At 48.0% G+C, this 12,675-nt stretch overlaps 1 protein-coding gene across 7 annotated transcripts in view; it reads right to left on the bottom strand.

The window, feature by feature from the left end:
* Positions 1 to 12,675, bottom strand: part of CARMIL1 (capping protein regulator and myosin 1 linker 1) — a 260,068-nt gene that overhangs the window by 138,287 nt on the left and 109,106 nt on the right. For all 7 annotated transcript variants that reach the window (XM_084794019.1, XM_084794020.1, XM_084794022.1 and 4 more), the window contains exon 5: positions 11,239 to 11,360. In XM_084794019.1, the coding sequence (XP_084650145.1) occupies positions 11,239 to 11,360 (122 nt within the window). The remainder of the gene's footprint in view (positions 1 to 11,238; positions 11,361 to 12,675) is intronic.

Below are 12,675 nucleotides of genomic sequence, written 5' to 3'. Positions count from 1 at the left end.
CATTGACTAGGCTGGCGTCGCACTCGCATCTACCCACCTGTACCTCCTGTCTTAGGGTTCTACAGCTGTGGTGGAGCACCATAGACAAAGCAGCTTAAGGAGGGATCGAGTTTGTTTGCCTTGCATTTCCACAGCACTGTTCCTCATCAAAGGAAGTGAGGAAGGAACTGAACGGGGCAGGAACCTGATGCAGAGGCCATGGAGGGATGCTGCTTACTGCCTTGTTCCTAGTGGCTGCCTCAGCCTGCTGTCTCATAGAACTCGGGATCACCAGCCCAGGGGTGGCCACCACTCACAATGGGCTGGGTCCTCCCCCATCAATCACTAATTAAGAAAATTTCCTACAGGCTGGCTTACAGGTCAGTCATACAGAGACATCTTATTAATTGGGGTTCCCTCCTCTCAGAAGACTATATAGCTTCTGTTAAGATAAATTCTGCCCCCCCCCCCCCCCCCCCGTTAATGACACTGTGTGTGGAGGGATGCTCCCAGAGGTGGCCTTTGAGACTTTGTAACTTTGCTCCACATCTAGTTTCTCTCTGCATGAGGTTAGGGATTGATTTTCAGCTTCCTGATCCTGCTACGTGTTGCCAAGCCTCCTCGCCATTAGGAACTCTCTCCTTATAACCACAAGCGAGGATAAATTCCCCTGGGCCCTGGTATTTTATCACAGCAACTAATACATTCTCCAAGCTAGAAATCTATTAAGAACAGACTGGCAATGATGGGGCACACCTGTATCCAGCACCTGGGAGAGAGATTGAAGACTGAGGCAGGAGGATTGGTGAAACTGGAAGTGAAGTTGGCCCAGACAGCAAGTTTTACACAGTAAACATTGTAAAACAGTGTCTCAAAGAGAGGAGATGGGCAGGCAATGTAATATTGTAATACTGTAGGAAAATGCTAATGCCCGGTGTTGGGAAACAGCCCTGCATCTCCTTCCAATGGGGGAGTGCAGGCACCATCTTCAGTGCCCACCACAGCTGAGAAACATCTGGAATGCTCTGGGCAGATTTCTAGCAAAGCTAAATAAGCTTCAGATTTTAAAGGCATGTGAGAGGTTGACTTCCACTCTGGGATGTTCCACTTATACATGTTTACAAAGACTTGTGAGGATATAAACATGAAATGGATATAAACATGTTTTTGTTTTGATCCCAAGTGTGGGATGGGGAACAGACTTGTGAGAGAACAGGTGATGTTTATCCAATAGAAGACGAACCACCTCGTGCGGGGGCTTGGTTTTTGCCAGCTGAAACACATCTTAGTACAGATTCTGAGAGGATAAATATATATGAGCCCAAAACAGGAGGTGGGGGTTTTTTGGGTCTTGGTATTATTTGGTTGTTTATCTCCCCACTTCGAGACGCTCCTAGAGAGAACAACTCCAGAGAACACTTCAGGGCTCCGGGTTCTGGCTGCTGTTCCAGGTTCCAGCAGCAACTTTGGTTGAATTGCTGGCCTGCTGAAATCCTGCTGACTACAACAGAGGAATCACTCCCAGGAACTGAGTCCAAAAAGATCTACTTCTCCTGTTCCCATAAACCTCTTTTCTCTCCTATCTAGGGTTGGTGGGTTGGAAGGGAGGTATAAGAATTCAAGAGCCCCGGCGCCTGGAGAGATGGCTCAGAGGTTAAGAGCACTGCCTGCTCTTCCAAAAGGTCCTGAGTTCAATTCCCAACAACCACATGGTGGCTCGCAACCATTTGTAATGAGATCTGGTGACCTCTTCTGGCACGTAGGCATACATATAGGCAAAATGTTGTATACAAAATAATAAATAAATCTTTAAAAAAAAATTCAAGAACCCCAAATAAAGTAGGTTTGGAAAAGGTCGAAGTCTACAACAGGCAAAGACTTGTGAGGACGGGAGAAGCAGTGAGCCTGCAGCTGGAAAAGATGAAGGTTTTTCTCAGAGAGGGGGAAGCACGTGGGAAAGCCCAGGCCCACCAGGATCTCTAGAGTTCCCACTAGTCAGTAGAGAGGGAGGAGAGGCCCAGGAGTCAGCACTAAGCAGCACCTGGGCCATGGGGAGTCCAGCCAGTCAAACTACAGAAGTTAAGAACTCTGGATTATGCTGCCAGGCCCGGGAGGTGCCACAGGAGACCACAAAGTGAGGAAGGAAGGGTCAGGCAGCCAAGCGCTGGAGACCCCTTCATAGGGAGAACAGCGGGGAGGACATAGGGGAGGCCAGGGAAAGAGCACTGAAGGATCAGATAAAACCCTTGCCAAAAATGAAGGCCGTCATTTGTTTGTTTTTCAAGACAGCGAGCTGGACAGCTGAGGGTTTTCTCCTGGAGCCTTCTGGAGCCCAAATGTGTATAGAGAAAGGGCCAGCCTCCCAGGAGGGCATGTCAGAGAAACAGTGGGGACAGAAAGAGTAAAGGACACAAAGAAGCCCTCCTGAAGGGATCGTCACTATGGACCTGGTGGTTAAGGCATAGAGAGAGCAGAGGGGAGAGAGAAGCAAGACCTATTCGAGACCATTAAAAAGGCGAAATCCAAGGCCATGAGTGGTCAGTTACACCCGTAATCTCAGCACTTGGGAGGTGAAGGCGGGCAGAGTTCAAAGTCGTTCTCTGCGGGTGAATTCAAGGCCACCTTTAGTTATATGAACTTTGTCTCTCCCAGTGGCAGAGAGGTAGAAGAAGTGAAAAGGAAAGGCCCAAACCCAATGCAGGGAAGAGAAAGTAAAAGGAGCGAAGGCTAAGTCATCAGAGAGGGATGAGCACGAAAACAGTTACTCCAGATGTAGGGCAGTGCCACAAAGTCATGGGGAGAAAGCGGAGCACAGGTGAAGAGGTTCTCAGCTGTAAAAGGGGGGCACTGTTAGTGACTCAGAACCTTGTTATGATGTGAGTGTGTCCTGGTGAAATCAACACACACGTGGAAGGGCCTGAGGCTGGGATGCTTTGGCACCATAAGTCTTTCTGAGGCTTTGCAGTTGAGAGGGGGCGTTGCATATGGATAACAGAAACTTAAATCTCACAAATACCATGCCCACAGCCTGAAGCTTCATTTATTTACTTATTTGGGAGGCAGGGGGAGTTCTGATGTAGTGTCTTAATTGTGTATCCCAGGCTAGCCTGGCCTGGAACTCACTACCTAGCTCAAGCTGCCCTTGAATTCTTAGCAATACTCCTCCCTGCCTCACTGTTTCCAGGGACATGGCCAACAATGAAGACGGGCTTATACAGTATCTTTTAATCATTTTGTGCACCGAAGGTTGATGGGAAGGTGGGTCTGGAGAGAGGGCTCATTGGGTAGGACCACTTGCTGCTGCACAAGCGCAAGGGCCTTGGTTCAAATCCCCAGCACATCTCAACTACTCTCCACACCCTCAAAAATCATTCCAGTTACGATAATTTTTCTGAGGGATGGATTCAAGATAAGATCTTCTGGAGCATGCCACACTGCCTGGGTAGCCTCCTCTTCTCCCACAGATGACTCCAACGCACATCAGAATACTAAACATAAAAAAGAGACTGCTGCCACGTCATAGCAGTTATGGCTGAGGTGAAGAAGACAGGCATAGCGTGGTGTCTCTTTCCTTTACATAAACACATTTGTACTAACTACTATTGCTCCAGGGCTCTTTAATTGGGGGGGGGGGGTGGTAGGGTTTTTTAAAAGGCATTCACAAGTCAATGGTGTGACAGACTCCAGTGATTTGGAAAAACTCATTTTGTTCCTCCAATGCCGTCATTACAGTATATCATTTCCTGGCTATGTTAAAGCTGGGAAGCCAGACGTCATAGAGAGAAACAGGGAAGCCTCCAGAAACAGCAGAAGGGAGTCAGCTTCGACATACTGAGCGGGACCTTTGCTTGACTTTATTTAGGATCACAACTCCTTTTAAAGTTCCTTGCTTTGGGGCTGGAGAGATGGCTCAGTGGTTAAGAGCACTGCCTACTCTTCCAAAGGTCCTGAGTTCAATTCCCAGCAACCACATGGTGAGTCACAACTACCTATAACGTAACCTGATGACCTCTTCTGGCCTACAAGCAGACAACACTGTATACTTAATAAATAAATCTTTAAAAAAAAAAAAAAAGGTTCCTTGCTTTGCCTCAGTAGACCTGCAGGCCATGCTTTTCCAGTGACACATGGGACAGGGATTGGAGAGGCAAAGGCAGGTAATGGGGAAAGGCAGAACTGGCCAGATGCTGGTGAAATCAATTTAAACGTGGCTGCTGTGTGTCTGTATGAAGTGTGCATCCCAAGCTTGTGTCTCTAGTGTGGTACACTGGGGTGGTGAGAACATGCCTGGTAAAAAAGAATTAAGTCACGGAGGGAAAATACACTCAAGGACAAGACATGCTGGTTTCAGGGACTCGGTTCTCTTAGGATGGGGTTGACTAAAACAAAGCCCCCCACCCTATCTCCTTGGCCCCTCCTGCATGAGGCTACCTTTATTTCTGGTGTTGGTTGGTCAGTTTTGGTTTTGGTGTTTCCCCGTGTGACATAGTCCATGGGGACCTACATCCTCACCAGAGGTCAAAGAGATAAGGACACTCAAGCTTGAAATTTTAGCCTCCAAAATGTGAGTCACAAAACCTCTTTTCTTTGTAAAGTGCCTGGCCTAAGGAGCTTTGTTACAGTAACAAAATTGATTATGCCAATAGCATTCTAAGAATACAGAGGGAAAAAATAATAAGCAGACTTGGAAGGCCGCAGAGGCTCCCACTTCGAAAGCAGCACAGAACCCAGGGGAAGGGGAGCTGAGTGGGAGAAAGAGGCAGCTGATACAGAAGTCTGCGCACAGCACCCAGCAAAAGCATCCATCTGGCTTCTTTCAAGCAGCTCTACTTTTCAACAGTTCTCACCTTCCTTTTTTTTTTTTTTTCCTGTCAGGAGCCAAAGGAGCCTTGCAAAACATGTGCGTGTATTTCCAAAAGGGATAAAGAGCTAAGCTCGCAGAAGGCGGGAACCGTTGCTTCTGCTCTAGCCTTGTACATATATGTCTGAGAGGAAAATCAGTGACATGCTTTCTGCCTTCAGCTAAATAACAGCACAGAGCAGCCATGTGCATTCTGGCTCACACACGTGCAAACAGAGCGTCAGCCAGACACAGCATTCATTGTAAGAGCTGGTGCTCTGAGTGATACACTCAGGTCCTAGACTCCGCACCGACTCCAGTAATGAGCCAATGGTGGGCTGGACACATTTAAATTACATGAGACCCAAAAGAATGCTGTGTGTGGCACACATACACACACACACACACACACACACACACACACACACACACACACACACATACACATTTCCAGGAAGCATCCCAGCTCTTTGTACGCTGCTGGCATGAAAATATCTAAACAATTTGAATTCACAGAGAACAGCTGAGTGAAAACTCCCACCCAGTGTGCATCCAAAGACGTGACTATCACCGACAGTCACTGTTAAAACATCTCTGATAACATGTATTTATTTGGTGAGGTAGTGTGCGTGTGCGTGTGCGTGTGCGTGTGTGTGTGTGTGTGTGTGTGTGTACATGCACACACAAATGTGCAGGTACCACATGAGGATGTGGAGGTTAGGGGGCAATTTCGGGAGCCAGTTCTTACTGTGTCAGGCCAAGATCTAACTCACATCATCAGGCATGGCAGCAAGTGTTACCCCCTGTTGAGCTGCATCTTCAGCCCCAGTCCATGTTTTAATGATGTCACCCCAACAGCACATGCTGCCAACCGCTTTGGAAAGGGAGGGGAACCTCAGAGGGGTAAAACACTTTCTTTTTCATATAAACTCCCCTGGGGCCATTTTTCTTCAAAGTACCCACATTTCCTCATGTTTCCATCAATGTGTGTCTTCCTAGGGAAGTTCACAGTACCGTTTTGTTTAGTATTAAAGCACACTGTTGTAAGACACCAAACTTAACAGCCAATACTCAAACGCCTCACATTCAGGAAAGCATCATGATTTGTGCCAAAAATCACATTACACAGCCACTAGTCTGCTGATGTAAGAAACAGACTAGGATTTTTTTTTAAATGATGGAAAAATAATGGTATTTAGGTAAAGCCAGAAATTCAGATTTTGGAACTATAGTTTCATTTGTTCACAGTCAAACAGATACTGGTGGGCTCTTTCTTCCTTTCCTTCCTTCCTTTCTTTCGACAAGGCTTGCTGCTGTGTCAGGCTGGCCCTTGAACTTTGATTCCCTACACCATCTGCAGAGTACTGTGACTGCCACCAACCTAAGCACAGTGTTCTGGAGGGTTGGGGGTGGGGGGAGGTTGTCAGGGATTGAAGGAGGACAAACATGATGGCAGCCAGACAGCTCAAGGGTTGAGATGACAGGTACAGACAGACATGGTCTGTAATCTATTTGTCTCATCTCCTCAGGACATTGACGTATTCAGTCGTTCTCCGTGTGCTCAGTCACATGCTGCTCAGTCACACACACTCTCTGTCTGTCTGTCTGTCTGTCTCTCTCTCTCTCTCTCACTGCCCTCACTCGAGCCATGTGCTTTACTAGCACCCATTCTCAATACTGACACACACTCCCTAGAATCCCTCAGAGCCCTTGAGCCACCTCCTATTCAGCAGTTCCCCAAAGCCAAACTTCCCTGAGGACGCATTCACTTGCCCACTCTACTCGAGTCTTCTGGACAGTCCCTGTGAGCCTATGGAGGGAGTTTCACAGTCCAGCATGACGAGCCAGTCAGGGAGGGAGCCTTCATAGGGAGGATGGGAACGCAGGCATGAAATAGGCTGACCATGTGGTAGGACAGTAACTCTCTTCTGGGCCAGGCTATACAGTTTCAGTTTTATCAGGGAGCTAGCCACCGGACAATTCTGTAAGACACCGATATGCTTGAGTTATACAAAAATAAGCACTATCAGTATGCAGGGCTGGTTGCTCCAAAAAGAAGAGGTCAAGAGACTAGCTACAGAGAGGTTTCAGTGCAGAAAGTGACTCCGTCTGAACTGAGGCAAGGGAAACAAAAGAAAGACAAAGGACCCGGCCAAGACTCACCTAGATGACATCAAGAGCCTGGCAACAAACCCATGGCTTCCTTCTCTGAGGCCAGGAACAGCAAAGCCAAGCACTGGGCGATACGGGCTGGTTTTTATAGGGTGAGATAAAACAGTTCTTTGGGGACAGACTGAGGGTTTGAAGCTACAAAACACCCCCATGGAGATGTCCACCACACAGACTGGAGGGGAGGGAGGACGCAGGTCACAGGTAGGGGACATCTGGGAACTAATCCTTCATCACAGCTGCCTGACTACAAATGTGCAGTCACACACGTTTACACTGAAAACACTATTCTGTTCTAACTGCCCTCTGGGAGCAGGAAAAGAGGGGCAGAGCGGGAAAGGGATGAAGAAAGGCAGGAGGGGAAGAGGAAGGGAAGAAGGGGATCCCAGAAACTCCAAACCTCCTCTGAAGAGCTGTAAAGTTCCAGGTACCCGAAGCCCTTGTTAAATACAGCGCATTTGCTCATTTCATCACAGCGGATCCGGCACAAATGGAGGACGTTACAGGAAACACATGTATGGAGACTACTGAGGCAGGGAAATGTGTGGGGAAGGGAAGTAGCCTCTGGAGCTAAGAGACAAGAACTCCACCCCAGCTAATGGCTGCTTGAGGCCTTTCTCTCTTCCCAGTGGAAACCCTGAGCCCTTCTGGGGGATCCCACCGGAGCCCCGTTTGCAACCCTAACCATCCCTGCTTCGCTTGATCACATTGTAACAGCATGGAGGCTGTGCTGAAGCCACACTATGCTCTCACTATTACAAAGAGAAGAAGGGGTGGAGAAAAGGTTTCTAATGTATATTTTTATTTTATGTACTTTGTCTGAATGTATGTTTGTGTGTGATATATGTGCAGTCCCCACAAAAGCCAGAAGGGACCCGTGGGGTCCCTGAAACTGGAGTTGCAGGTGTGTTTGTAAGCCACCATGTGGGTGCTGGGAATTTAACCTGGGTTCTCTGAGAGAGCAGTCAGTGATCTTAAACTGCTGACCCATCCCTCCAACCCCCTACAACCTTTTGAGATCTAACTCTTAGCCACCAACGTGTAATAAGGAAGAAATGCTAAGACACTTGACTACAGCTCTCCAGCGAGGGGCTAGTGGCCACACTTATTCTTTCCCTGAGCATCTTTCTCTTCACACATGCAGCTAAAATCTATGCTTAAAATGCCTTCTAGGGCTGTCAAGATGGCTCAGCGGATAAAAGCACTTGTTGCCAAGTCTGATGACCCAAGTTCAATTCCCAGGACCCAGATGGTAAGGTGGAGGGGGAACCTCCTACAAGACCCACAAGTTGCCCTCTGATTGATATACCTATGCTGTGGCATACACGTGATCACACACACAAATAAATGAAAGGTGTAAATATTAAAAATTAAAATCAAACTGGAAGGCAGCACTGTGGCAGAGTGCTTGCCTTGCCTTGCCCCTGGGAGGCCCTGAGTTTGAACCCCAGCACCACTACTGAAAGCATGTACATATAAGTTTTACACACTTTGATATGCCTCAGTTCCTTCTTGAGACGCCCACAGCCACGCTCTTGGACGGGTGTGCTTTTCCATCTTCCTCTCACTGTTTACTCAAGCCCCAACTCTTCTTTCAGACTAGTGGCGAAATTCTTTTCTGTATAAAGGAACACATCCTTAGCTTGCCTGAGCTGAGGTCACTAAAGATGGAGACTCACTGGGCTGCTGAGGGGGACAGGGTAGAGCTGTCCTCTGTCCCTTCACTGCTAATAGCACACCAAGGGGATGTTTAAGCTACCAGGAGCTCATGTTTCCCCTGCCTGGTCAGGCTCCTGATGTTGATAGGTTAGCAGGAGTCCCCCGCTGAAGTAACAACCAGCAAGAAGAGCAGAAAGTGTGCGAGCACACACATACACACACACCAAAAATCAAAACAAACCTAGGCACACTCAGAGCTGGGGTTGCTGGATCTGACAGCCTGCAACCCTGATGACTCGACAGACAGCCCCAATAGCCAGATGATCTACTGGCGCCAACCGTGACAACGGAAGAGCACCTCTAGGTAGATATCATGGCAGTAGTGACAGCAACACTGCCAGAGCCACTAGACACTGTTTCAAAATTCCAGGCATGACTGTCCTGTGGCAACCTTTCTTTTTTCTTTTGTACTTGCTACCCTACCATTTCCTTGGAAGAAGGGAGCCACACCTGGATGGGAACTCTTCGGGCCAGTTTGTGTCTCTTTTTTCCTCCAGATTGGCAGCTCTTCCCTGATTGGTCCTGTTCTGTGCCTAATTTGCATAGACACAAAGCCAATAAGGGCCCACCTGGGTGTGTGTAAGAGGCTTTTAAGGGCTGCAATTGGTCAAACTCTTCACATAACTCCTTGAAAATGAAAAGGTAGACTGTTTCTGCCTTGTGACCTGCTGGAGACAGACCGTCTGCGCCTTAGGCTACAAATGCTCCAGCTTCTAAGATGTGCAGCTAGAGGCGGAGTGACTGGTTCCTGACTCAGCCTCAGGTTCAACATGTGGCTACGGTAGGAATTTGTTTCTGCTGGGCACCTATTGCTTTTGGCCATCTCAGACCTGTGGCTCCAGCCCCACTTAACTGCAGCCTGTGGGAGCCCTACCAGTCCTAACCCTTTGCCTCACATTTTTTGGGTTGCATCCTGCTGCAAAGCAAGAATTCAAATCGGGGAGTGGTGGCGCACGCCTTTGATCCCAGCACTGGGAGGCAGAGGCAGGTGGATTTCTGTGAGTTCGAGCCCAGCCTGGTCTACAAGGCGAGTCCAGGACAGCCAAGGCTACACAGGGAAACCCTGTCTCAAAAGCCAAAACTCTCACTGTTGCACTGAGGTGCCACTCCTGCTTGGCAACTGCTTTTCCTATTTATTAATCCTTTGTTATTAAAGTTCTCCTTCAGTCTCCCTTCACTGTCCACTCACCTCCATCTTGGACAGGCCAAGCTAAGAACCTGACTGGAGGACAGGAGAATCAACTGCTTTTCAGGGTGGCCTGGAAACTGCTCCAGAGCAGGTTTCCCTTCCGGGCCCTTCTCCCAACCTCTAACTCACTCCTCACCTCCCAGGCTACCCTGCAAGCATGTGCCTCAGAGAGCTTGCACACTGCGACTGGTCCCAGCAAGGGTTTTCCTTGGAAACACTTGAAATGCTACAGGCAGGGAGCAGGGAACAACCCTAGCTTCCCTTCCAATCTGAGCAACCGAGCATATCCTTTTATGCTTGTAAAAGAAACCCCAGGAACCAGAGGGTCAGGTGCCCCACTTAGCTTGTCCCAGATGGGAAGAAAAGAGAACCTAGCAGGGCCAAGGAGGCCCCCTCAGCATTAAGCAACCGAAAAGAGTCCCTAACCTCAATGCTCTGTTTATCTCCTTATTGTGAAGATAAAGGATTTGTTTTCCTAGGGCTAGTCTACCAATCCTTCATATTAAAAAAACAAAAACAAAAAAAACCCAAGAGTTGCCAGAACTCTCTTCTCACCACCAGGTGAGACCCACCACAAATCACCATACATATCTGAGAGGCTTTAGCCTCTCTCTCCAGCACCCCTCAGCATACTCAGTGGGCCACAGGAAGGGATTCCTCACCATCTGTGGAACACATCCTCCTATCAGGAAAGCATCTTAACTTGTAGCTTTCTGACAGAAACATCTATCTATATTGTAAACCTCGGCCAGCCTCATTCCAACAACTGACATTACCCACCCACCCCCCACCTCCAAACACGGACTCTGTTCACTAAGCCACCATCCTAAAGCAAGCATGGTAACTCATGCCTATAATCCCATCACCTGGAGGTTAATGCAGGAGGATGAGAGTCCTAGACCAGCCTTGGGCTATGTACTAAGATGCCCCCATGGACCTCCCTGTTCTCCTTGATCCAGAAGTAAAGGAAGTGGAGGAAAATAAGGAAGAAGAAAAGGAAGTGAGGATGCAGGAAGAAGAAGATGAGATAGTGAAGGAGGAGGAGGAGAAGCAGGAGGTGGTGGTGATGATGATGACAGGGATGGAGGTGGTAGTGACAGTGGTAGTGGTGATGGTGGAGGTAACAGAGGAGGAGGTGGTTGTGAAGGCAGGGGTGATAGAGGGTGTGGTGGAGAGGTGCTGGTGGCACTGATGGTAGTGGTTGTGATGGTGGTGGTGATGGTGGTGGTGGTCTAAGAGGTCTGAGAAAAGAAGTCAAGGGGCAAGGACAAAAGGAAGTATCTCCACATTTGTAAATCCAATGAAGAACAAAGTCTTTGCTCCTAAGACCACAGGAACTCACAGCGGGGAAAGGCCTGGAAATATCTTCCGCAAGCAGGTGCCTATGTGAGCCAGCACGTCACTCACGTCCTCAGGTGACGTCATCTTCATGGACATGTTACACTTCTCCGTTTCCACAACCATCTGCAAGAATAAGGAGCACACTTGACAAGGAGCCCAATTTCTTCCCTCTTTATTAATATGAAGTCTTTATTAATAAGGAGCATCTCAGTGGTAGGAATATAAATTGGTACAGCAGTTTATATGAGTCACGAAAGAGTGTTCTCATAAACTAAAACCATAACCCCCATGTGACCCGGCTGCATCACTCTTGGGAATGCACCTACAAGATGCTTCGTCAACATACCCCATACTTGCTGCATCCATGTTCATTGCTGCAATATTCTCAATAGCCAGGATATGGAACCAGCCTAGATGTCTGTGGTAGTCACTTTCAACTGTCAATTGGACACGTCTTAGAACCAGGGGAGACGAGAGCCTTAATATGAAATTGTGTGGATCGGACTGGGCTGTGAGGGTGTGTGTGGTAGGTTGTCTTGATTGTTAACTGATGACAGAGTCAGCCTACTGTGAGTGGTACCAATCCCTAGGCAGGAATTCCTGAACAATGTAAAAACGGAGAAAGAGAGCTGAGGATAAGCAAGCGAGGATCCAGTTGTTTATTCTCAGCTCTTGATTATGTGTATGATCAAGGAAATGATCAGGATCCCAGAGGCCAGACTAATGTGAATAGACCTCCCTGGTGGCTTGGCCACACCCACCTACCCAGGGAAGCATCAGCCCAAGCTTCTTGCAGCCCTGACTTTCATTGATTTGTCATTTTTTTTTGAAAGTGTGTTTTTAAGATAAGAAACCTGATAAAGTGCTTAAATAACAACCCTTTTTACTAAAAGCAAATGGAAATCAAGTTGTTATTAAAAACTCAACCTTTCTAAGCAGAGAGAACAAGGAAAAACACCGAAACAAGGCAACGAAACACTCCCCTGGGCTTAATGGCGGCAAATCATGGGCTGGAGACACCAGAAAGAGCTGAGATGTGTTCCTCATCTGGTCCTGTAAATGAGTTTAAATCCACCTGACGGAGGGTAAACTGCAAAAACAGGCAACCTGCTGCTGACGGGAACTCTTGCAGGTTGGTCTGGTGCTGTGTATTCAAATGCTAAATACTGACCCCCAAGATCTGGTTTCAGGCCAGATGGGTAAATTCTCAGGAACACCAAGTGATGTTGTGTATACCTTGTTCCCCGATTTAAAGCTTGATTGGCTAATAAAAACAGCTAGGAGCCTGCAACTGGAAAGATGAAAGGTAGGAGTTGCTTAGGTTCCCAGGTTTGGGGTCAGATGGGGACCACAAGGGGAAGAGAGAAGAAAGGAAGCCGGAGATAAGGAAGTCGCCAAGGGGCAGTGTGGACCATGGGCACAGGGCCATGAGGGCTGG

The sequence above is a fragment of the Acomys minous genome (assembly GCF_964271855.1).
Source record: "Acomys minous genome assembly, chromosome: 9".
NCBI lineage: Eukaryota > Metazoa > Chordata > Mammalia > Rodentia > Muridae > Acomys > Acomys minous.
The sequence above is the reverse complement of the archived record's forward strand: the minus strand, read 5'-3'. Positions and strand labels throughout refer to the sequence as shown.